At 43.8% G+C, this 25,011-nt stretch overlaps 1 protein-coding gene across 2 annotated transcripts in view; it reads right to left on the bottom strand.

Moving 5' to 3' along the window:
- LOC106601165 (myosin-10) overlaps positions 1–25,011 on the bottom strand; it is a 66,993-nt gene that overhangs the window by 14,763 nt on the left and 27,219 nt on the right. Inside the window, exons 4-16 of one of the 2 annotated variants that reach the window (XM_045716125.1) lie at positions 17,494–17,521; positions 15,088–15,190; positions 14,670–14,702; positions 11,162–11,254; positions 10,700–10,763; positions 9,773–9,871; positions 9,431–9,574; positions 9,250–9,345; positions 6,534–6,652; positions 6,227–6,379; positions 5,920–6,093; positions 5,652–5,825; positions 4,753–4,867 (exon numbers count right to left, since the gene is read on the bottom strand). In XM_045716125.1, coding sequence (XP_045572081.1) covers positions 4,753–4,867; positions 5,652–5,825; positions 5,920–6,093; positions 6,227–6,379; positions 6,534–6,652; positions 9,250–9,345; positions 9,431–9,574; positions 9,773–9,871; positions 10,700–10,763; positions 11,162–11,254; positions 14,670–14,702; positions 15,088–15,190; positions 17,494–17,521 — 1,395 coding nt within the window. The remainder of the gene's footprint in view (positions 1–4,752; positions 4,868–5,651; positions 5,826–5,919; positions 6,094–6,226; positions 6,380–6,533; positions 6,653–9,249; positions 9,346–9,430; positions 9,575–9,772; positions 9,872–10,699; positions 10,764–11,161; positions 11,255–14,669; positions 14,703–15,087; positions 15,191–17,493; positions 17,522–25,011) is intronic. The other variant, XM_045716126.1, reaches the window with a different exon arrangement.

The raw sequence follows: 25,011 nt of genomic DNA, 5'->3' as shown, positions 1-25,011 counted from the left end.
ATGGATCTCTCTGTATTTTGCGCCATTCATCTTTGCCTCAATCCTTCCGCTGAAAAACATCCACACAGCACGATGTTGCCTGCCACCACCGCGCTTCACCGTAGGGATGGTGCCAGGTTTCCTCCAGATGTGATGCTTGGCATTCAGGTCAAAGAGATGAATCTTGGTTTCTTCAGACCAGAGAATCTTTTTTCTCATGATCTGAAAGTCTTTAGGTGGCTTTTGGCAAACTCCAAGTGGCCAGTCATGTGCCTGATACTGAGGAGTGGCTTCCGTCTGGCCACTCTACCATAAAAGGCCTGACTGGTGGAGTGCTGCGGAGATGGTTGTCCTTCTGGAAGGTTCTCCCATATCCACAGAGGTACTCTAGATCTCTGTCATAGTGACCATTGGGTTCTTGGTCACCTCCCTGACCAAGGCCCTTCTCCCCCGATTGCTCAGTTTGACTGGGCGGCCGGCTCTAGGAAGACTCTTGGTGGTTCCAAACATCTTCCATTTAAGAATGGAACCCTTCACCCTTGGTACCCTTCACCAGATCTGTGTCTCGACACAATCCTGTCTCGGAGCTCTACATAATTCCTTCAACCTCATGGCTTGGCTTTTGCTCTGAGATGTACTGTCATTTGTGGGACCTTATATATACTGGTGTGTGCCTTTTCAAATCATGTCCAATCAATTGAATTTGCCACAGGTGGACTCCAATCAAGTTGTAGAAACATCTCAAAGATAATCAATGGAAACAGGATGCACCTGAGCTCAATTTCAAGTCTCATAGCAAAGGGTCTGAATACTTATGTAAAAAAGGTATATCTGTTTTCTATTTTTAATAAATATTTAAAAAAAACAGTTTTTGCTTTGTCATTATGGGGTATTGTGTGTAGATTGCTGGGGAAAAAAATATTTAATCAATTTTATTATAAGGCTTGAAGTCAAGGGGTCTGAAAACTTTCCGAAGGCACTGTATTAGTTAAGAAGCGATATCATTTTCAAAACAAGAACTAGATGGAAATGGAACACCAACTGGGCGTCTCAATGTTATTTAATGACACAATCTAATGCATTTGATTTAACAAAAACATAAAAGGAGAAATACTGCTACCAAAGGATAAGTGTGAATGATCATACTCTAGAGCAAACACATTGGGGGATAAATTACTTTCTGTATTCAGAGAGAAAGATATGTCACAAAGAGCACAACAAAACCCAAAAGTAATATATCTTTCGTCCACCAATTCCAATTATGAACGCATGTAATTGCCATCTCTCCTTCCATAAGGTACACAGCAGAGCTGAAATTGACCTGTTTGGTGAACGAGGGTGAACACATACAGACAGTGCTGCACTGGGCTATCAATCAGAGCTATACTACTGCATCTACAGTTGAAGTCGGAAGTTTACATACACCTTAGCCAAATACATTTAAACTCAGTTTTTCACAATTCCTGACATTTAATCCTTGTAAAAAATCAGCAGAAGTTTACATACACTAAATTAGTATTTGGTAGCATTTCCTTTAAATTGTTTAACTTGGATCAAATGTTTCGGGTAGCCTTCCACAAGCTTCCCACAATAAGTTGGGTGAATTTTGGCCCATTCCTCCTGACAGAGCTGGTGTAACTGAGTCAGGTTTGTAGGCCTCCTTGCTCGCACACACTTTTTCAGTTCTGCCCACAAACTTTCTAATGGGATTGAGGTCAGGGCTTTGTGATGGCCACTCCAATACCTTGACTTTGTTGTCCTTAAGCCATTTTGCCACAACTTTGGAAGTATGCTTGGGGTCGTTGTCCATTTGGAAGACCCATTTGCAACCAAGCTTTAACTTCCTGACTGATGTCTTGAGATGTTGCTTCAATATATCCACATCATTTTCCGTCCTCATGATGCCATCTATTTTGTGAAGTGCACCAGTCCCTCCTGCAGCAAAGCACTCCCACAACATGATGCTGCCACCCCCGTGCTTCACGGTTGGAATGGTGTTCTTCGGCTTGCAAGCCTCCCCCTTTTTCCTCCAAACATAACGATGGTAATTATGGCCAAACAGTTCTATTTTTGTTTCATCAGACCAGAGGATATTTCTCCAAAAAGTACGATCGTTGTCCCCATGTGCAGTTGCAAACCGTAGTCTGTTTTTTTTATGGTGGTTTTGGAGAAGTGGCTTCTTCCTTGCTGAGCGGCCTTTCAGGTTATGTCGATATAGGACTCGTTTTACTGTGGATATAGATACTTTTGTACCGGTTTCCTCCAGCATCTTCACAAGGTCCTTTGCTGTTGTTCTGGGATTGATTTGCACTTTTCACACCAAAGTACATTCATCTCTAGGAGACAGAACGTGTCTCCTTCCTGAGCGGTATGATGGCTGCGTGGTCCCATGGTGTTTATACTTGCGTACTATTGTTTGTACAGATGAACATGGTACCTTCAGGCATTGCTCCCAAGGATGAACCAGACTTGTGGAAGTCTACAATTGTTTTTATGATGTCTTGACTGATTTCTTTTGATTTTCCCATGATGTCAAGCAAAGAGGCACTGAGTTTGAAGGTAGGCCTTGAAATACATCCACAGATACACCTACAATTGACTCAAATGATGTCAATTAGCCTATCAGAAGCTTCTAAATCCATGCCATCATTTTATGGAATTTTCCAAGCTGTTTAAAGGCACAGTCAACTTAGTGTATGTAAACTTCTGACCCACTGGAATTGTGATACAGTGAAATAATCTGTCTGTAAACAATTGTTGGAAAAATGACTTGTGTCATGCACAAAGTAGATGTCCTAACCGACTTGCTGAAACTATAGTTTGTTAACAAGAAATTTGTGGAGTGGTTGAAAAATGAGTTTTAATGACTCCAACCTAAGCGTATGTAAACTTCCGACTTCAACTGTATATACAGTACTGAAATATCTTTCAGAAATCCTCTGTTGGGGTCAATCAGTATTTCCCTTGGAAGGGACGTATCATGCCTCTGATGTGATTTTAGAGGCTTATTAGGAAACCATAGTTTCACAGTGTAGTCGGCTGTCCTTAAATGTGGCATGGTAAAAACTTCATTGGCATGGTAAGCTTCATTGGCATGGTAAGCATCATTAGCATGGTAAGCTTCATTAGCCTTATTATGAAAGGATCTGGACATATGCATACACATTCTTCATAGATGGTGCAAAGGATAAAGTCATCAGATGAAAAGAGCCTTGATTCGTTTGGAGAACCAGAACCAGGCTTCTAACCATATGGCAATGGTCAAGACTGACAACTGATTGGAACAGGAACAGTGCTGAATCATTACAACTATTTGAATCATATTCTCCCCTTAACTCTCTTAGTGACTGCTCTGATTTACTTCAATAACTAAGGGTGACAGAAGTTTAAGGAGTGTGTGCGAAGGTTAAGCGACACTGACTGATGAATCTTTTCTCCTTCAATCATTGTCATTCCACATCAGCTTCACCGATATCTCCAGGGTGATATTTTAGCAAAGCTTCATTTCACAATCTATCTTTTTAAATAAAAGATTATGGAAATCAGATCAGTGATCTAGCATGCAGGTTAAGGTTGCTAAAAGATTTACCCTCAAAAAACAGGCTTAGCCCATGCCAAAGGGATTATGAATTCCAGCAAAGTCAGTGTGATCTGTAGCTAAAATATCCTGAGAAAGAGGTGGTGGAGGAAGTCGGTCTCTATCCATCACTCTCCAGTCAGCTCCAAGCTTTACTGACGTCAGTTTACAGGTGAGTGTTGAATACATTAAATAGCCATGGCCCTGGCAATGTCCAGGCTTTTTCTCATACATTTACTCCACACCGGCAGATGTCTCCACGCTAGTATTCTTCAAGGTCCTACCTACGATGGCTCTTCCAAACAAATTATAACAATCCTGGTGCTTCCTTGTGCTGGTATCTCAAATAAACAATCTGAGCTGAGATTTGACTGAGACAGAATGGCACCAGACAAACCAGCATTGCTGAAAGGAACTGTCTTGGTTAGCAACAGTGCATTACGGGTCATGCAAAGCCTAGAGGCGGTGGGTGCATCTAAGGGTGCAGAGTGCAGCCGTGAGCGAGCAGGAAGAACCCTACAGAGCAGCAGCAGCGTGTGCATTCACCTGGAGGCTCAAGGAGACCAGAGGCCTTGTCATAGAAAGAGGCTCTCTGAAAGGTCTGAATGTCTACAACTCAGAAACAGAGAGAGGGGAGGATGTGACGGACAACTCAGCTTTACATAAACATCCATGCAGACACAGATTTATTCTTATTATGTTACTGCATACACACTCACACAAACAATGATTAGTTGTGTACATTGTAAAGGACAGAGACATATTGCTGTTACTGGTCTAGTAGAATATTCCATGCACAAAAACAAAGCAATTCAGGCCTTTCCTTTCTATTAGTTGTTTCTGTATACATTGTAGATGCCCAATGACTCATAACGAAACTCAATCGCTTTTTAAAACAAGTGGATGTGCCAAATGGGGAAATAAAAGGCGGGAGGAGATTTACGAACGGATATTTCAGGTTACCTCACAAATGCACAATATTTTGGCTGGCAATACACATCACAGAGAAGCAAGCAGTTGAATATGAACCAGACAGGAAGTCTAATCGATGAGAGCGCGTACAAATACTCCCACCATAGCCACTGTGCTAAGTTCCAGGTTTTAAGGGGATTCTTCAATACTGTCACTGAACAACCAAGACTCAAACAAAGTGACAACTACATGGTCCAAACAGGAAGAGAGTGTGGGGGACTCACCGTCCTTCCAGAGTTCAGACACAAACTTGTCAGTGGACTGGTTGAGCAGCGTGGCCACGTTGTCGTTCAGAGGGTCCATGTTCTTCATCAGCCACTCGTCAGCCTTGTAGTCCACCTGAGGAGAGACAGACAGACTTAAGCTTAACAGGCTATATGTACTGGTACATAGTGTTAAATAGCTTCCTTTAATCTTGTCTCACTGACTTTCATGTCTGATCAAATTAAATAGATACCTGGTCAAGAGAAAATGAGTTTATGTGCTGTAAACAAAACCTATTTATTAAGTCTTAACAAGTGTGAGGACTACTGGTGCTGTGAACAAAATGCACATCTGAATTTAATAAGAAAATGAATGAAGATGATATGAACTTTATTTCCTGTGGAGTCTGGCCTGGAATGTAAACAGGCCCTCTCCAGATGGAAGACCACACAGGTGAAAGTTGAAAAATCCTTGATTACGTAACAGTGTAAAATCGGTCTCACACCAATGTGAACCAGATGTGGAGATTGGGAGCACAACTGGGCTTTTGTGCTAAGGTAATTACCTGTTAACTAGAGCTTTAGTGGAGACATGTCTGCTGCCTCAAAGGCAGCACTTTAACATTGACTGGTTACAACGTCATTCAGAAAGAAAACATGTTTCTCAAGACATTATGGAGCTGAACAATAATTCTAATTTCAAAAACACTGCTTCATCTTTCCAACACTGCAACCCCTAACCAGGCAAAGCAACAAAAATGTCAATGGCAAATCAGTTTATTCAAATGAATGAGGTCCTCACCAGAAAAAGGGAGCTCATATGGCAGAACTGCCTTGTTTTCAACAATCAATGATACGATATGAGCTGAGGAGAGGAAGTAATTTCATTGTATTGAGACCCAGGCTCTGTGTGGACGTACCCTGCCAGCGTAGTGAATGATGCAGAAATCGGCTTTGTCCTTCAGCTGCCGGGGTTTCTGGAACTTGGGGTGGGTGCCCTGCTCCTGGAGCACCTTGTCTACAAATGTCTTATCAGTGGCCTTGGGGAACCAGCACTCCTCATCCAACAGGGCCAGAACTCCTGGAGGGTTGGTCTGCAGACAGAGAGAAAGGAGAATAATCTGATGAAGTTTCTCAGACATAATCTTGAGTAAAATACACCTATATGTGTAAAGATGAAAAGCTGACCGGTCTCTCAATGAGGTCGATGCAGGGCTGCAGGTCCAGGCCGAAGTCGATGAAGCTCCACTCGATGCCCTCCCTCTGGTACTCCTCCTGCTCCAGGATGAACATGGTGTGGTTGAACAGCTGCTGCAGCTTCTCGTTGGTGTAGTTGATGCACATCTGCTCAAATGAGTTCAGCTAGAGGAGGGATATGGGGAGAGAAAGAGATGTGAGAGATGAGTATTACAGATCAATAAGACAAGACAGTCCCTCTCTTGGACATGATTATATGTCTGCAACAAGAGATTAATGATCTTGAAAATAAGTTTACCTCAAAGATCTCAAAGCCAGCGATGTCCAGGATGCCGATGAAGGAGGCTCCCTGTCTCTTAGTCCTGTCCAGGGCCTTGTTGATGCGGTGAACGAGCCAGCGGAACAGACGCTCATATGTGGCCTTGGCCAGGGCTTCCACTGCAAAGTCAGCCTGAGGAGAGAACCAGAGAGAGATAGACGACAGACAGCTGGGTACCAGTCTATATCTACTTAACCCAACTTCATGGACCTGCATAGATTGGTGTTAGTGAATGCAGAAACAGTTAGGAGTGTACAACTGATGGGAACTGGAGAACAGCTCCTACCTGTTCTTTGGTCTGGGCCTTCTGGACGTAGTCTCGGCCCACTTTGATGCGGGGGGACAGAATGGCCCTAGTAAACTCCATCACATTCAGCCCCAGCAGGTGACACAGCTTCTGAGCCGCTGGGAGGAGAGACAGGACATTGGGTTACTAGTGACCCATCAGTGTTGCAACCTGGAGATGGGCACAGTCAGAGCCTTCTATAGAGTACAAATAGAGAGCTTTGTATGCAGCCTAACCAGTCTCAATTCAAAACAGTTTGGGAAATGTCAGACAGGAATATATAATGAAAGACCTTAGTAAAGCACTACCGCTTCATTTCACCCCAGCTACCCAAGGATATGGCCACAGTCTGATGTATGATTCATCAGTTAAAAATCACCAAGGATAAATCTCAGCAGAGGCACATCCATTTCCCTAATGACAACCAAACTGCATGGCTTACCGTTATAAACTGACCATTAATGCAGAGCAACATGCCAGAAAGAAATGATAAATGACACATTTATTCCTACTAGCCATCTCCTTCTGAAGTAAAATGAGTAAAATACATACACGGAGCATGAGCCCCGGGGTATAACATACCTGATATGGACCGCTACAACGTGCCTGCATGTCTTTATACAGTGGGGGAAAAAAGTATTTGATCCCCTGCTGATTTTGTACATTTGCCCACTGACAAAGAAATGATGAGTCTATAATTTTAATGGTAGGTTTATTTAAACAGTGAGAGACAGAATAACAACAAAAAAATCCAGAAAAACGTATGTCAAAAATGTTATAAAATGATTTGCATTTTAATGAGGAAAATAAGTATTTGACCCCTCTGCAAAACATGACTTAGTAGTTGGTGGAAAAACCCTTGTTGGCAATCACAGAGGTCAGTCGTTTCTTGTAGTTGGCCACCAGGTTTGCACACATCTCAGGAGGGATTTTGTCCTACTGCTCTTTGCAGATCATCTCCAAGTCATTAAGGTTTCGAGGCTGACGTTTGGCAACTCGAACCTTCAGCTCCCTCCACAGATTTTCTATGGGATTAAGGTCTGGAGACTGGCTAGGCCACTCCAGGACCTTAATGTGCTTCTTCTTGAGCCACTCCTTTGTTGCCTTGGCCGTGTATTTTGGGTCATTGTCATGCTGGAATACCCATCCACGACCCATTTTCAATGCCCTGGCTGAGGGAAGGAGGTTCTCACCCAAGATTTGACGGTACATGGCCCCGTCCATCGTCCCTTTGATGCGGTGAAGTTGTCCTGTCCCCTTAGCAGAAAAACACCCCCAAAGCATAATGTTTCCACCTCCATGTTTGACGGTGGGGATGGTGTTCTTGGGGTCATAGGCAGCATTCCTCCTCCTCCAAACACGGCGAGTTAAGTTGATGCCAAAGAGCTCCATTTTGGTCTCATCTGACCACAACACTTTCACCCAGTTGTCCTCTGAATCATTCAGATGTTCATTGGCAAACTTCAGACGGGCATGTATATGTGCTTTCTTGAGCAGGGGGATCTTGCGGGCGCTGCAGGATTTCAGTCCTTCACGGCTAGTGTGTTACCAATTATTTTCTTGGTGACTATGGTCCCAGCTGCCTTGAGATCATTGACAAGATCCTCCCGTGTAGTTCTGGGCTGATTCCTCACCGTTCTCATGATAATTGCAACTCCACGAGGTGAGATCTTGCATGGAGCCCCAGGCCGAGGGAGATTGACAGTTCTTTTGTGTTTCTTCCATTTGCGAATAATCACACTAACTGTTGTCACCTTCTCACCAAGCTGCTTGGCGATGGTCTTGTAGCCCATTCCAGCCTTGTGTAGGTCTACAATCTTGCCCCTGACATCCTTGGAGAGCTCTTTGGTCTTGGCCATGGTGGAGAGTTTGGAATCTGATTGATTGATTGCTTCTGTGGACAGGTCTTTTATACAGGTAACAAACTGAGATTATGAGCACTCCCTTTAAGAGTGTGCTCCTAATCTCAGCTCGTTACCTGTAAAAAAGACACCTGGGAGCCAGAAATCTTTCTGATTGAGAGGGGTCAAATACTTATTTCCCTCATTAAAATGCAAATCAATTCATACTATTTTTGACATGCGTTTTTCTGGATTTTTTTGCTGTTATTCTGTCTCTCACTGTTCAAATAAACCTACCATTAAAAGTATAGACTGATAATTTCTTTGTCAGTGGGCAAACGTACAAAATAAGCAGGGGATCAAATACTTTTTTCCCTCACTGTATGAACAAAAACCGGACAAAGAGCTCCCGCCCAGACACTGTCACTGCAGGAGTTCTGAGGAATCTGACCTCTGTTCAGTGAAGTGTCTCTGCGCTGCCAGACTTCATACTGTACTAAGGACAGACATCTGGAGGTGCTGATGCTTTGCTATCCTTGTCTCAGCCACAACGGTGAAGGATGACTCTACTCTGCTAGTGTTGTGATTCCAGCTGACTCACACTAAGGCCCAATACTGATTTCAGCAGAATTTTTATGAAACTGTTCTGCAGTAAATTATGTGGACCAAGTGATTGGACTGTTTTTGAGGCTGAGCAACATATTGTGGGAGGATGATCAATGTTGAAGACTTGCAGCCCAGAGAGTAAGCTCACTGTAAACTGGGACAATGTATTTTCAGCTGTGTGGTGAGAAATGGTCAAACTTAAGCTGGATGATTTCAAAGCGCTGGAGTGTTGGTTGGATTATGTATGGCCTCTGAGGGAATAGCATTACCTGTGTTCTCAGGCATGGAGGCCTGGTCTGTGTTCCTCTCCTTCTTGAAGACAACGTTACCAAACTGTAGTACTGCAGACACCACCTTCAGCATGCCTGCAACCACAAAGGAGAGTGAATCAGACAAGAGGCAAGGAAAGACATTGATACTACATGTATGGTCTAGGGTGTGTGTACTCACATACGATCTCCTCATGGGAGAAGCTCATGATGTGCATGGCATCCATGGTCTCCTGGAAGTTGTCCTTGTCCTGCTGGCCAGGGATGGTAATGTTGCCGTTGGACAGGAAGCGGTAGTTGTTGAAGCCCTCCAGGAGCAGGTCAGCTGAGAGGAGAGGGGTAGGGGGAGACAAATCAAAAACCAGTACTATAACAGAACAGCCAGGACATAACATGAGGAGAAATAATGAAATGGTATAGAAAATATTGAACGAGCCATTTCTGGCACAGAACACTAAAGATTCTATTTGCAGAAGACACTACTGACAATCATTATAATTGGAATGGTGTATAAGATACTGACTTTTGAGGTGCTCCCCGGCTCCTGCCAGAAGCTGGTAGAAGACATGGAAGGTCCTCTCGTCTTTGGCCTGGCGAACGGCCCTGGACTTCTCCAGGAGGTCTGGTAGTCAGGGAGTCAAGGTCCAAAGGAGCAATGCCATCATTCCTGTGCTGGTAAATGGCTTACTGGTTATTGTGCCATGCCAGCAGAATCTTCTCAAACATGCAATGGATTGGTATGAATTGCTGCTTCTTGCTATACTTGTATGATATACTGTAAAATAATAAGTATTTATTTCTGTAATAAGTATTTATTTCTGAACGCCAATCTCAATAGACTTTAATGTGTTAAATGCAGTCCCAATCTAGAGATACTGGGCATAATTTGCAGGTCCTAAAACGGTAAAGTCATGTGTTTCTGATCACTTGTGTCTGAGTACAGGGTGTTTTGTCTAAAAAGTGACCATTTTGGGCTTCAGGCAAGAGCTCAACTGGACCTTAGTTTTACAGGAGACTGAAATGCCCACTGAGTGGGTTGCTATTTAGTCAGTGTTTCCAGAAACCTTGACTACCACCATCTCAGAAAGAGGAATGCCTGTATAGCACACATCACACTGCTTTATAAATCATACCTTCTGCAACGCCAAATCTTGCACAACATGCTATTCTTGAGGGACACAAATTTGACATTTCTCACAAGCATAACGACCAGATATAATTCAATCTTAGAAAACAAAAACCAGTATTCTCCAAAGTCAACCTAATCATAAATAAACAAAGGCTGTGTATGAATATATCTAGCTCTAAGAACCTAAGTCGGTCCACTATCTGGTGAGCACTCCGCACAAATCCCAGAACCCCTTGAGCCAAACCACGACTATGTATGTACATCTGCAGACTCCTGAATCCCCTCCCCCTTCACTTCCCAGTCTCCCATCTCTGAGGATACAGGTCTCGATGTTGGCCCCAACAATGTAGCCGGTCACGTCAAAGTTGACTCTGATGAACTTGCCCTGTAGGGAGGGATACAAAATGTGTAAGGCAGCAGTTCTATACATTGTGTGACATTGTAGGCCTCTGTGAGCCCAAAACAAAGTCCCCACTGAGTCAACAGTATCACTTCTGCAGACATCAGGGACGCATAATGTCAGGTCTGGTCGGAAGTGGGGATACACTGTGTGTGTGTGTATGCGTGCCAGGATTATGGAAGATGGAAAGCACATTGCCGTGCTCTTCAGCAGACAGTGTTCTCCTTCATACACTATTTCACTGTATTCTGGAGAGGCAGGTCCTACAATGCCTATTTACACAGAGGGTCTGTGTATAGACCGTCTACAAATGTGTACATAAAACACAGTACAGCTGTCACATTCAAGACTATTTGTATCCAAGTGTAGCATTTTAAACTTACGAAACGTGACGAGTTGTCGTTTTTCACCGTCTTGGCATTGCCAAAGGATTCAAGGATGGGGTTGGCTTGCAGAAGCTGCCGTTCCAGCTCGCCCTGTAAAGTGAGGGAGAAACTGAGTGATACACAGCCAGTTAATACCGCCACCACATAAACCAGCCATGAACCGCTAATGAAAGATGTATTAAATCGGTATGGAAATGTGCCATTGCTTTCACCACAGGGTGGACATGGGAAGTAAAAAGAGTGTGAGAATGGAACCTCTGTTATGCAGTAGGCATCTGCTATATTTCTACTGAATGAATAACCCATTAAAAGCATGATGTCAGTAAGACGACATTGTACCCAATTATTTCATACAATGTTGAGAAACACTAAATGTAAACCATATGGTTCAGCTCATCTGCAAAACCGAAAATTCTGTGCAATCTTGACTGAGGCTTTCTTTAATAATACATTCCTCAATATCAATACCAGTCTTTGGAGAGAAAAATACTTTTTGTTTGACTGAACACATAATGGTGCAGCACTGGAATCCTCCTCAAAGGGCCTGATCATAATGCTCTTAAAACAGATGTGGTGGTCGTGTTATGCTCATATTAACATCTGGGACTAAATATTATTCAGTTTAGAATATTATACAGTTTAATAATATTATGTCCAAACATACACCAACTGATCAATTTGAGCTATTGAGCAGAGTAAATCCAAGCCTACTGTATGAATCATGTACAGAGGTTTATATGCTGCTTGTCATGTCCATCACAGGTTGGAGGGCACAGCCAACCACAGGGCATAGCCAACCACAGGGTATAGCCAACCACAGGGCATAGCCAACCACAGGGCATAGCCAACCACAGGGCATAGCCACCCACAGGGCATAGCCAACCACAGGGCATAGCCAACCACAGGGCATAGCCAACCACAGGGCATAGCCAACCACAGGGCATAGCCAACCACAGGGCATAGCCAACCACAGGGCATAGCCAACCACAGGGCATAGCCAACCACAGGGCATAGCCACCCACAGGGTATAGCCAACTGTCTCACAGGGATTGAGAGGCCACTAGTCTACGTCTTCCCCACAAACAGAGAGGACAGAGGGTCAAAAGCAGCACTGCCTGCAGTAACTAAAGTGAGACATTTTGGGGTGGTGAGAGCATTCCTGTGGTTGTGACGATGCTCACATGCACCCTCCACTTCTGGGAGGCACTGCTGTGACAGGGGCGGTGGCTCTTCCCAAATCCTCAAGCGGTGGGGGCATTCCACCATCCCGCACCTCACCCACTACAACACTACCAGGGCGCTGGCTGTGTGGGCACAACAGAAATAGCACTGCAACCAGCCAGCCTGTACCGCCCTGGTTTCTCTTCGGGGATGGGACACTGGGGCCTGGTTTTTGTTGACCCGGTGGGCCAGAGTTTTCTGTGATTTTAAAGGTTGGGGGGTAGCGCTGCCCAGCCCCACCACAGATATGTGGGATAGGCTCAGCCTACATACGGGTGAGTGAGAGAGTGGTGCAGAGAGAAGTAGGGCTGCTGCCAGAAGGACTGGGGGCTGGCCCACTTAAACATACTGCAGCTTCTACCGTGTAGATGTGTCCCAGCCAACCCTAATGAACATTCAGAGCATACATACATACACTAAACCCCTGGTTCCAGACAAGACACATTATTAACTAAATGTTTTCTGAATAGTTAAACATGTCAATGTAAGAGAAGGGAGCATCACTGGGGTAGCTTGTGTTTAATTAGCCCAATGACTCCACATATATCATTTCCAGTGGAATGAGACTGGAGTCGGGGTGCCTGGGGGGCAGAACATGACATGAGGACTATTGTTCTTTCAGGAGCTCAACTCAGGGTGGAAATCAGATCTAAACTGTACAGATCACATGGAGGTATTGAGTTCCTCCTCCCACTGTCTGGAGTCAGAGAGCTGCTCCAGTCAAACCTCTCTCTCCTGATGGCTGGACGCTAGGGAAGGGTCATGTGTACATTTTCACTCCCTCTCTTATCCTTTACCTACTACACTGCACAATACCTCCCTAATGCACACACATTGTATCAGATCAATGCAATACTTCCACTGCTCTGCCCCACTGAAAAAGCCCCAAGCTCCTGGCTACTGGGTGTCTGGGGCCACTCTTCTATCAGAGCTGCTACTTGGCCCCCAGCCTCCCCTCTCCTCCCTCCCATCATCCCCTCGCTCCACATTCCTCTGGCCCGTGCTCATAGGGATCCTAACTGGACACAGAGGCAGCGTGGTGTGTGAGGGCAGTGGGCTGTAGTGGACTGGTGTATTCTGGCACAGGGACCCAGGTACAGAGTTACAGCCAGGATAACGCCACACATCAACACGGTGTAGTACATAAACACAACCTGGGTGAGTGTACTTTTTTTTAGGGGGTGTTGAATCTTAGCAGCATCTGCTTCAGCAAAGCATAGCTTTACAGAGGGGAAAAAAAGGTTTTGAGAAAGAAAAATAGCTCCTTGGCAAACTGAGTGGGGGGACAATGAGGGCCAGTAAATATCTAATTTACACTCAGAAGTATCCACAGTGGAGTATTCCGTTGGAAAGAATGCTGTAATGTTAGAAGTCTCTGTGGGGGAACAGTGGATCATGAATCAAGCTGAAACATTCTGCGCGGTGTATTAGTCCCAGGTGAGCCTCCACTGTTACTGAAGCATGCCCATGTTATGCAGCAGAGAGACAATAGTAGATTCATTTCATTCCCCAAGATGTCCAAGTGAGGATTGAGATGGAGATAGGAAGGTCACAGCATTCCCACATCACTGACCCACCATGTGCTTATTGATTAGGAACAATCAAAAGCAACAGCTACTCACAGACTGTACTGTAGGACAGGAATCCACTGTGTGTGAATGAGTAGTCAGGTGTTGTTACGGACACGAACAGTATTAGCGTGGCCGTGGGCATTAACCATGCATGAAAGGTATTTGAAGCTATGCCAAAGGCGTCCTGAGCTAATCAAATGAAAAGCTAGCATGAATAAAGGAGAATGGCTGAGATATTAGAGGGTTGTCGTGGCAGAGGGTTTGAAGAGCCACAGTCTGATGTGATTCCACAGTTCACACCAAATCCTCTCATTGCCATGGACATTCAAAGTGGGGATGACAAAGATAGATATGACTGGAACCTAACCACACACAGCACATGCATATGGGGTTAGTTATTGTTCTAAGGTCACAGGAAATGAACAGTCACTGTGTTTCAAATGACAAAATATTTCTTTTCACTTTTTAAGGCTTACTGTATGTTGACACTGATGGGCATTTCCTTAAAATAAACCTAAAAGAACTGATAAAACACAACGAGTCTGTCGGTTTGATAGCAGACTTAAACGTTTTGCCAGCACAAACAAATACCACATATACTGTAGCCAGCAGAGATAAGTTCATGGGAAAAGACAGTACAGTTTGAATTCGGAAGGGCATGCAAAAACATCCAAACTGAGCACAACTGTTTTAGAAAGTGGGGAAACACTTGCCTGGAGCTTGTTCAACGCTTTAGGGGATTCGGGCTGTTTGTTTCAGGTAATAAACAAAGGGAAGGGTTAGACCTGGAGGTGCTTATGTCAAACACAAGCCATAAGCAGTGAACCTACTGGTGGCTAACATTATCCTGCTAACATTTGGCTCTGACAGAATGGCACTGAGCACCACGGAGCGAGAGCTGAGACCGTTCAGGTTAAGGTGGTACACAACAACAAACTCATTAGACTCTATTAGAGGAGCTACGTTAGCCATTAGCATCAGGGGTCATTAAACTAGAACACATTGTTTAGAAATCAGTTGAGTACACACTGTGGTACAGCCTCTGCCTTTGGGTCCAGCATGGACACATTGGAGGGTTTAACAGGAGGAGTTCAGTAAGGGAACAGGGAAGGAGGGAATGGAAACACTCACAGGAATGTTGTGGTCTTTCCGTCCTTTGTGTGAGGAGGCGACGTGGGCCAGGTACTGGATGACCTTTTTGGTGTTTTCTGTCTTGCCGGCACCCGACTCGCCTCTGTGTGAGGAGGAGACAGACAGGACCAATACACACCAGATAAAACAGAGGAGGAAGAGAGGTGGGGAGAGAGAGAGGAGGGGGGAATGAAGGGATGAGGGAGAGCAAAGAAACTGGTCTAATCTACTACCAAGCAGGCCTCATAAAATAAATAACATTTCAGCACTGTTGAACACTTCCAGCAAATACTTGCATAACCCTTTGTCTACTGTTATAAATGTGCCTTTGGTTGCCAGACAGAGCCAAGCTTCCTGGAAGGCTTCCACATATAATCTCAACCAAATACAGTCAAAACACATAACACTCATCCTCTCAGATGGGATGGCTCTGCTCAGCCCTGGGACATACTATAGACTAGAGAGAGTCTGATACTGTTTGTTTTGCCTGCTCTGCTCTGTCTGATTTTAACTCCAGGGTGCTGTGGTTGGCTGGGCAGGTCTTCAGGGTTTCTAGTCTCTGCTTTTGGCACGGCTCTAATGACAGGGACGTCCACAGCTCCGCCAGGACCCAACTCTCACTCCCCTCCAGACCCAGCACACAGCCACATACCCGTGGCTTTACCATAGCCAGCTATTAGCTCTCCACACAGAATGCTGGCTTAATGGATAAATGGCCAGAGTGCAACTCAATGCGAGTCTCCTCCTCTACACTTTGTATATTGGTGGTGTGGGGGTATAGTGTAATATATGTTAATCAAATGCCATTTCAGATTATTTTCATGTCACATTACAATTGTGAGAACAGTGAGATGTTTTAGGTTGAAATGACAACATCAGATTTGGGCATGGGACATACTTTTCTTCATTCCAAGCAGACTGTCTTTCTGTATTAGTCACTCTTCTTGTTTAAGCACAAGGTAGCCAGGTCATCTGTGTGTGAGGCCTGTGACTCTTGCATCAGTGTGTCACACTCTTAAGGTGAGAGATTCCACAGGTCTGTGACCCACTTCCTGTTCTGTAAACCAAATTACTTACTCATCATGTGGACTGGCATGTAAACAAATTCTCACTGGTTTTCAATGACAAGGAGACTGGATTCTCTCTCAGATTGTACAACAGAGTAGGTTTCTGGTCAGACATGACAACTTTATAAGATAATGTTAGATTGGTGTGCTTATTGCTGTGATAATGGGTCGGTCTAAATGAGATCATTGGCATATATCAGTCAAGCACTCAGAAAGGTCAACAGGGGGTGTAATTGTTTGAAGACTGTGTACCAAACCACACTCATAACTCCCTCTACTCTGCACAAAGTTCCTCAAAGGCCAACCTAGTTTCATAACTACATCATAAAGCTTTTTATATCTAGTCAATAATTGAAAACCAGCAGGATGGCAAGACCTGGCAAATCACTTCAGTATAACTCCCATTCTGACCAACTAACAGATGCTAATGCTGCTCACTTCACTCCCACATACTGTAGGCTTGTTCTGCCTTCTTCCCTGAGTTTAAGAGCTCGACTGTAAATCTGAAAGGAGTGACTGGGGTGCAACTCTGCATGGAGGAAATCTCCAAAAGTGAACTCAAGGACAAGAGGGGGCACGTCACTGAGACCCTACTTAAGGTGCAGTCACATCAGTCTCAGCGCCAGATAGGTTACTTTTCCAGCTCATAAAGCTGCTGTGTCTCCTCTGGAATCGGCCCACCTCAAAAAAACAACCTCTACCCTCCGAGTCCTCTTTGAGAGGTGGTGTCAGAGCAGGCCTTGGCAGGCTGAGGCGATCTGTTTGCCTTACTGGGCAGTTTAATGAGGTAATGTTTCAGGAGCAGGACAGCTAGCATACTGACGGAGCAGAGCAGAGGCCTCTGAGAACATCATCAGGCGTCATCAGGTGCATTAGCATAATGCAGTTTAGATAAAGGATTGGGCTGATAATACATCTCTGATATGAAACACTGAAATATACACATAACAATATTTTTGATATGTTAAATTTAGTCAATGTCATTACCCCCATTTGATTACCTCGACTAACCTGTAGCCCTGCACATTGACTAGGTACCGGTACCCCCTGTACTATGGCCTCGTTATTGTTATGTAATCTTATTGTGTTACTTTTTATTTTATATTTTAGTTTATTGAGGAAATATTGTCTTTACTCTATTTCTTGAACTGCACTGTTGGTTAGGGGCTTGTAAGTAAGCATTTCACGTTAAGTTCTACACCTGTTGTATTCGGCGCATGTGACAAATGCAATTTGATTTGAAAAGCAAGCTGTTTTCAATCATGTAAAATGTTTCACTGAAATGTGAGTGAAAAGGATGTCAAGAGAAATGATCCCAACAGAGTAGTAGGATACTCACGTGCAAAGGATTGATTGGTCTTCACGATCTGTGGGGAAAAAAACAAAAAGACAGAGTCAGAATCAGCCTATTCCACTACAGATAATGTACACACACACACACACACACACACACACACACACACACACACACACACACACACACACACACACACACACACACACACACACACACACACACACACACACACACACACACACACACACACACACACACACACACACACACACACACACACACACACACAGGCCATTTCATGACATCCAGACAAGAAAGGAACACCCCCCATGCAGTGTTTATGTCAACAGGAGTCCCCTGGCCTGCAGTGACAGTGGGGTCCTGCTCTGCCCCAGCAGACACTGAGGAGTGTGATCAGATCAGCCTTACAGCCCGTTCATAAAGACTCTAGCTGTATCAGAGACAGTCATGCTGTGTCAGGGTCAGATCTTAACACGTCTTTCATTTCAAAAGAGATTTCGATCCATAGCAGATTGGACATGCCTCGTCCTCAACTCTGAGGGCAGCCATGTAGACTACAATCCTAGGATCCACAGAGGACTGCTCTGACACCCTGGCTCTGTGGTTGAGGAGGTGCTTGATATTATCAAATCATGCCCTAATTTCATCCATATATTGAAAAACAAGATATTCAATATGACAGAACTACTAAAGTTGAACACCCAGTTACAGGGAAACACAGATAAAAGCCGCCAATTTGGCAAGCGTCTTTCTCCATGCTGAAAGGCAAGTGTTTAATCTAGTAAACACAAGCAACGAATGAGGTTAAAGAGTACTGGGCCTAAGTCTCAGATGTAGCTGGATATCACTGAGTGTATACAGGTGCTCTGAAACTAGTGCATAATAATGTTTCCATAACCTTTTATTCTGCCAACGGTGGTATGATAAGATCCCTAGCTAGCTACAATTGGGGGCTACTAAATTAAATCAATATTCCATTTAATTTGGAATGGCAAGCCAGACAAAATTAAACAGGCCCATTTATATAATGAATATGAATTCAGCGGGCATAAATGATTAAATAATAAAGCATTAGACCTCTCACCAAAGGATTCAGTCATACAACAGGTATACTTAAATCCAAACTGGTTCTCTAGCAGATTAGCAGGAATGTCTCACCCCATGTTCAAGAATGGCCTTTTTCCCTTTATTCAGATTACAACCTCTCACTTTCGGTTATTTGAAAATGAAATTATATCCAAAATATCACTATTTTTAAAACAAGCCATAGAAAGTTGGTTGCAATTTCAGTTTAATCCACCAGAAAAAAACAGAACAAATATTACAACCAATGTTACGGTTAAACTCAAATATACTAATTGATACAAAAAAAAACGATATAACAATAAAATGGTATGATCTTAGTAAATGATATCATTAATAGGCCTGGTGGAGTTGTCACACATGCAGCTAATAAAAATATCTGCTCTAAATTACAACCAACTAATTGCAGCACTACCTCAAAAATGGAAGAGGCAAGTGGAAGGGGTAAAAAGTAAGGAACTTGTCTGTCGGCCCTGCATTAAAGAACAAAATTGGAAAGTTGTGATAAATACAAAAGTATACAGTCTCATTTAAGGACCAAAAAATGTATTGACTGCTATACCATATAGATTGCAAAATAGTTCATGACACTTGGTTTATGTACTAATACACAAAATGACGCTGGATTCAAAAAAGGTTTTTCAATTTAAATTATTATACAACATTTTTGCAACCAATAAAATGTTATATATATGGGGGATACAACCATCCCAGCTCTACAGATTTGGCTATAAAGAGATAGAATCATTAAATCATTTGTTTTGATACTGTCCATATGTAGCTTGTTTTTGGTCGCAGTTTCTGGAATGGCTGAAGAATTGCAACATTTACCTGGAGCTAAATCTGCAAATAGCACTGCTGGGTGATTTAAAAGTCATAGTCAATCCACCAATAATATAATAATACTCTTAGAAAAAAAAAATGTTATCTTAAATTGACAATATGTAAAATCTATGAGAATAGAACGGTTCAGAACTTTTGTGAAACATCACAGTTGAAAAATATATGGCAAATAGAAATCAAAACTGGATGGTGTTCAGAGATAGATGGGAAGGATTTGGTATTGGATAGGACTAAAAACAAACAAAAGATAACTATTGTAAAATATACTGTGTCCGTAAAATGTATAGTATGTATAAGCTGGAAGTAGAAGCCAAAGTGTTGTTGTCCATTAGTTTACTACAATTAGGGGAGTGGTGGTAGGGTTAGGAAAAATATTTTTTAATACAAAAAATAAATGATATATATATGGGGGGGATTGGAAATGATGCAGACAATTACATTGATGTAAGCCAAAATCTATCTGCAATATTAAAGCTGATCCACCTGATCTAAAAGTCAATGTTCAAATAGCCTAGAACAGGGCTCTCCAACCCTGCTCCTGGAGAGCCAGCGACTTGTAGGTTTTTGCTCCAACCCTAATCAAGCGCACCTGATTCTAATAATTAGCTGGTTGATAAGCTGAATCAGCGAGGTTACAACTGGGGTCGGAGTCAAAACCTACAGGACGGTAGCTCTCCAGGAACAGGGTTGGAATCAAAACCTACAGGAGGGTAGCTCTCCAGGAACTGGGTTGGAGTCAAAACCTACAGGACGGTAGCTCTCCAGGAACTGGGTTGGAATCAAAACCTACAGGAGGGTAGCTCTCCAGGAACAGGGTTGGAATCAAAACCTACAGGAGGGTAGCTCTCCAGGAACAGGGTTGGAGTCAAAACCTACAGGACGGTAGCTCTCCAGGAACTGGGTTGGAATCAAAACCTACAGGAGGGTAGCTCTCCAGGAACTGGGTTGGAGTGAAAACCTACAGGAGGGTAGCTCTCCAGGAACAGGGTTGGAATCAAAACCTACAGGAGGGTAGCTCTCCAGGAACAGGGTTGGAGTCAAAACCTACAGGAGGGTAGCTCTCCAGGAACTGGGTTGGAATCAAAACCTACAGGAGGGTAGCTCTCCAGGAACTGGGTTGGAGTGAAAACCTACAGGAGGGTAGCTCTCCAGGAACAGGGTTGGAATCAAAACCTACAGGAGGGTAGCTCTCCAGGAACTGGGTTGGAGTGAAAACCTACAGGAGGGTAGCTCTCCAGGAACAGGGTTGGAATCAAAACCTACAGGAGGGTAGCTCTCCAGGAACAGGGTCGGAGACACCTGGGTTTGAGGCATAGATAGAGACAGTTGCTAGATAGATCAGTGCTCTGTCAGAGAAATACCTGCTGCAGCTGCTGTCCTCATGATTCTCCTTCTGCCTCTCATTATTCACCCCCTCAGCCCACTCATGACTCAGCATCTATTCACCATCTCCTCTAACAAGAACCTGCTCTGTGGACTGGACACACAGTAACTCAACTCTCTTTTTTTCTCCATAGATTGACTCTGATGAAGCTCTTTAGTGGGTGTTGTGGAGGCATGCCAGTTTGTCTGAGTGGCTATCAGCCCCAAAAATGTAATGGAACAGGACCTGTCGGAATGACGTGACAGGCACTCTCTCAACCCTTGAATGTATGGAAAATGAAATCACAAAGTTATTTGGGGATAGGTGACATAGCTGACATGACACAGTGACACCAGAAGGTATATCATTTGGAGGGATGTAACACACGGAGTCAACACAATGAGGGTCTCTGGGTAGGATGCGATTTGAGTCCAGATGGAAACATCTTGTAATGTGGACAAACATCATAGCCACTGAGGCACCTCTGTGTTTGGATAACCTTTTCTCCTAAAATGCAGACAACATTCTGACGCTGGAAGGATGGAGTCCTCGACATTCATGTGGAAGAAAGAGAGGTTGTTTCATTTCCTGTGGAAATCCTCCAAACGTACCTTAAATTCCTAAACATCAATATCACTGGGAGGAATGCCCCCTCCACTTATACCACCTCCTCTTACTACCTCCATCTATATCTAACCAGTATTGCTGTGCTCCCCAATCTCTGAATGGGTTTGATTTCACAGCCCCACTGCTGTAGGTTACACTGATAAAGTTGGCTTGTCACATTAAAATATGTCTGTGTAGCCCCGGCATTACAGACAACCACGCTGTGAGTGGTCTCTGTCGCCAGCAGAGCGTATCCCCTCCACTGTCTGCTGAACCAGTAGCCTGCCTGACGCCCCTAAATCTACCCACCCTGGGGACGACGCTTTGAGCCAGGGAGAGAGTGGGAGAGGGGTGAAGTGAGGACACACTGAGTCTTTGTGTGCATGTGCATCACGAATAGCTCATGAATCCACTGCAATTTTTAAAAGAGAAAGGCATGTTGTAAACTGTGAAAATTGACATGACAGCTACAGTGGATGGTTATAGATGAAACAGTCAGAGCACTCTCAGAAGGGATCAGAGGGACAAGAGCTTACTGTGTATGTGTTGGTTACAACTCTGGTCCTATAGCAACTCCTGCCTCTCTGTGTCTCTGTCATAGCTCTGTCCTCACACCCTAAAAGCTCATTGTGACTCAGCTCCATTCAGACTCACCCTGGTGGCCCATGGTATGAGGTGTTGTCAGTGTGAGGTGGCCTGTGGAGGTCTGGGGGTGACTCAGCCACACTGAAGGTCACCATTGGATACCCTTTAAGGTCACTGTGTTTACCTTACCAGCCCCATGTCCCTCTGACTAGACTGGACAGCCACAGAGCGCAGCTGTCACTGCTGGACCCTGCGTCATGGGTACATTGCTCCCCAGCCCAAGCCCATATTTGATCAGAAGATAAAGAGCTTACATGGTTTTATTAAGCCCACAGATCCGGGACTGTAACCTCATGACAGATTTGAACAATGAGTCCCAGGAACAAATATAACTCTACGGATGATAATCTTTAAACTCAAATGATGGTTGGAATGATAAATCGTTCATGTCGGTCACCTTTCATCAGACGACTGACCTGAATGTCTACCAGGTGTTATAGGTGTGACCTTTTGTTATGTCACTATAGTGTGAACTGCTGCTGGCAACTAGTCACACTGATAAAGGACCATATCGTTGACCATATCGTTGAGCGCTCCTATTTCTCTGGCCTGAAACCCCACCTCTTTAAGGAATACCTGGGATAGGATAAAGTAATCCTTCTACCCCCCCCTCCAAAGAAAAGATATAGATGTACTGTTGTAAAGTGGTTGTTCCACTGGATATCATAAGGTGAATGCAGCAATTTGTAAGTCGCTCTGGATAAGAGCGTCTGCTAAATGACTTAAATGTAAATGTGCTCTTTTTTTCCTCCCAGAGACACAGTGTTTCTAGTCATACCTGACTATTGCTCTATTACAGACAACCTTTCCTCTGCCTCAGCCAACCCCAAAAGCTATTGCTCTCCAAATTGTATGCGTCTGATGAGAATAGCAAAACAGGACGGATGATCGATGGGTTGCTGAGTAGAACTGGCCAGGTTCCTGACTACACACCAGACTCCAGAGCTCCACAGGTCAAAGTTTGATTACTCTTCCTCTCCGTGACAGAGCTTTTCACTGGGTTTTCATGAGAATAACTTTCTATGAAACTCCGATGGTTATCACCCACGTCATGTTGATTTTCAACCAGACCCTGTAGCTGTGATCGCTTTGAATCGAAGCACCCAACACCGAGCTTCATCAACTCAGATATACATGATTAGAATATGATTCACATCAGAGACCAATCGCGTTTTTCAAAATGGCAGCTGATTGTCGGTAGTCAGCGATAGTGATGACCTCAGCCATTGATTCATCGATCCAGTCACTGATATAAAATGGTATGCTGGTCTCTACCTATTTCCTCTATTTTCTCTTGTTGTAATATTCTCTCCTTGACACCTGCCTTACTCCCTCTCCACTGATGACGGGTTAGGTCTTCAAACTGTCATTTATCATCTTTAATTCTCTTCTAAAGCCAAATAAATAAATATAGAGGATATTGACTTAAATGACCCGTCTCTGTGGGCCATTTATCAAAAGGCATTTCACAATCAGAAACCTGAGGATTCATCACAGGCAGAGCACAGAGCCAGACACCCAATAAGCTGAAGTCATTCTGTAATACATATCAAAGCCTGATTCTCTATGGCTCATATGATCTCCACGTTCTCAGAAAGCACACTAGCTAACGGTCATTATGTGAATGTGGAAAGTTAGCTTTATTACATAGGGTAGATACTTTATACCTACCATGAAATCATTCATTTAGTATGCATTGTGTTATTATACTCACTATGGGGCTAATAATGATATTATCCAAATCTTATCATATGAAAGAGAAATATATTGGCTCCATACATTCATATCAATCAACTAACTGATCCAAACCCATTGCCTGGTGAAGTGAGCCAGTCTCTCCTCCATTCTCTCTTGTTTCCATGCACAGAGGGCTGTCTGACTGTACCCATCTGTTCTGCCCATATACGCTCTGTCCCTGGCCGTTTCCTAGATGACCAGTTTCACATACCCTGGGCGGGGCCAATGAAATTTGTTCTACCAATTTCACACTCTATTGGCTCATCTCTCTCCCTCTGTCCTGACTGTTGCTCTCATCTCTTATTCTCTCTGTCCTCTGACAGAGTCCTTCTCTCCCTCTCCCTCTGCAGCCATGGCACAGAGCCAATGTATTACTCAGATTATTCAGAAATAAAACAAAAGCGCTTTTGCGACCCACAGGTCCTTGATTTGATCGATTAATCAGCAATTCCAGCACAGCTTTTGTATCCTCCCAATGAAGTAACAAGCCACCATTATCCTGGGCCTAACAAGAGAACAGGGTCAAATCAGTCAATACATTCATCAAGCTGTGAGTGAAGTAATTGCAGGACTACTGAAAACCCCTTTCTGAAGGCTCATGAAGGCTGCTCTCAGTACAATCAAGCTGGCAGTCTCCTGCCATCAATTCAGAGTGAACAGTTCACTATAACCAGGGGAGAACCTATACCCCTACCAACGAAATACAACAGTTCAGATAATGATTGGGCAAACACAAACATGTCCTTGGCCTTGTTGTCTGTTGCTCCACACAGCATGCAAAACTACGGGAATGAAAGAGATGGAAGGTGGCACATATAAACAACAACGCATCTAGGTCTACATCTAGGACTACATCTAGGTCTACATCTAGGTCTACATCTAGGACTACATCTAGGTCTACATCTAGGTCTACATCTAGGACTACATCTAGGTCTACATCTAGGACTACATCTAGGACTACATCTAGGTCTACATCTAGGACTACATCTAGGACTACATCTAGGTCTACATCTAGGTCTACATCTAGGTCTACATCTAGGACTACATCTAGGTCTACATCTAGGTCTACATCTAGGTCTACATCTAGGACTACATCGAGGTCTACATCTAGGTCTACATCTAGGTCTACATCGAGGTCTACATCGAGGTCTACATCTAGGTCTACATCTAGGTCTACATCTAGGTCTACATCTAGGACTACATCTAGGACTACATCGAGGTCTACATCTAGGTCTACATCTAGGACTACATCTAGGTCTACA

This window comes from Salmo salar, chromosome ssa03 (assembly GCF_905237065.1).
Source record: "Salmo salar chromosome ssa03, Ssal_v3.1, whole genome shotgun sequence".
Classification (NCBI taxonomy): domain Eukaryota; kingdom Metazoa; phylum Chordata; class Actinopteri; order Salmoniformes; family Salmonidae; genus Salmo; species Salmo salar.
This window is presented reverse-complemented; position numbering and strand designations above follow the sequence as displayed.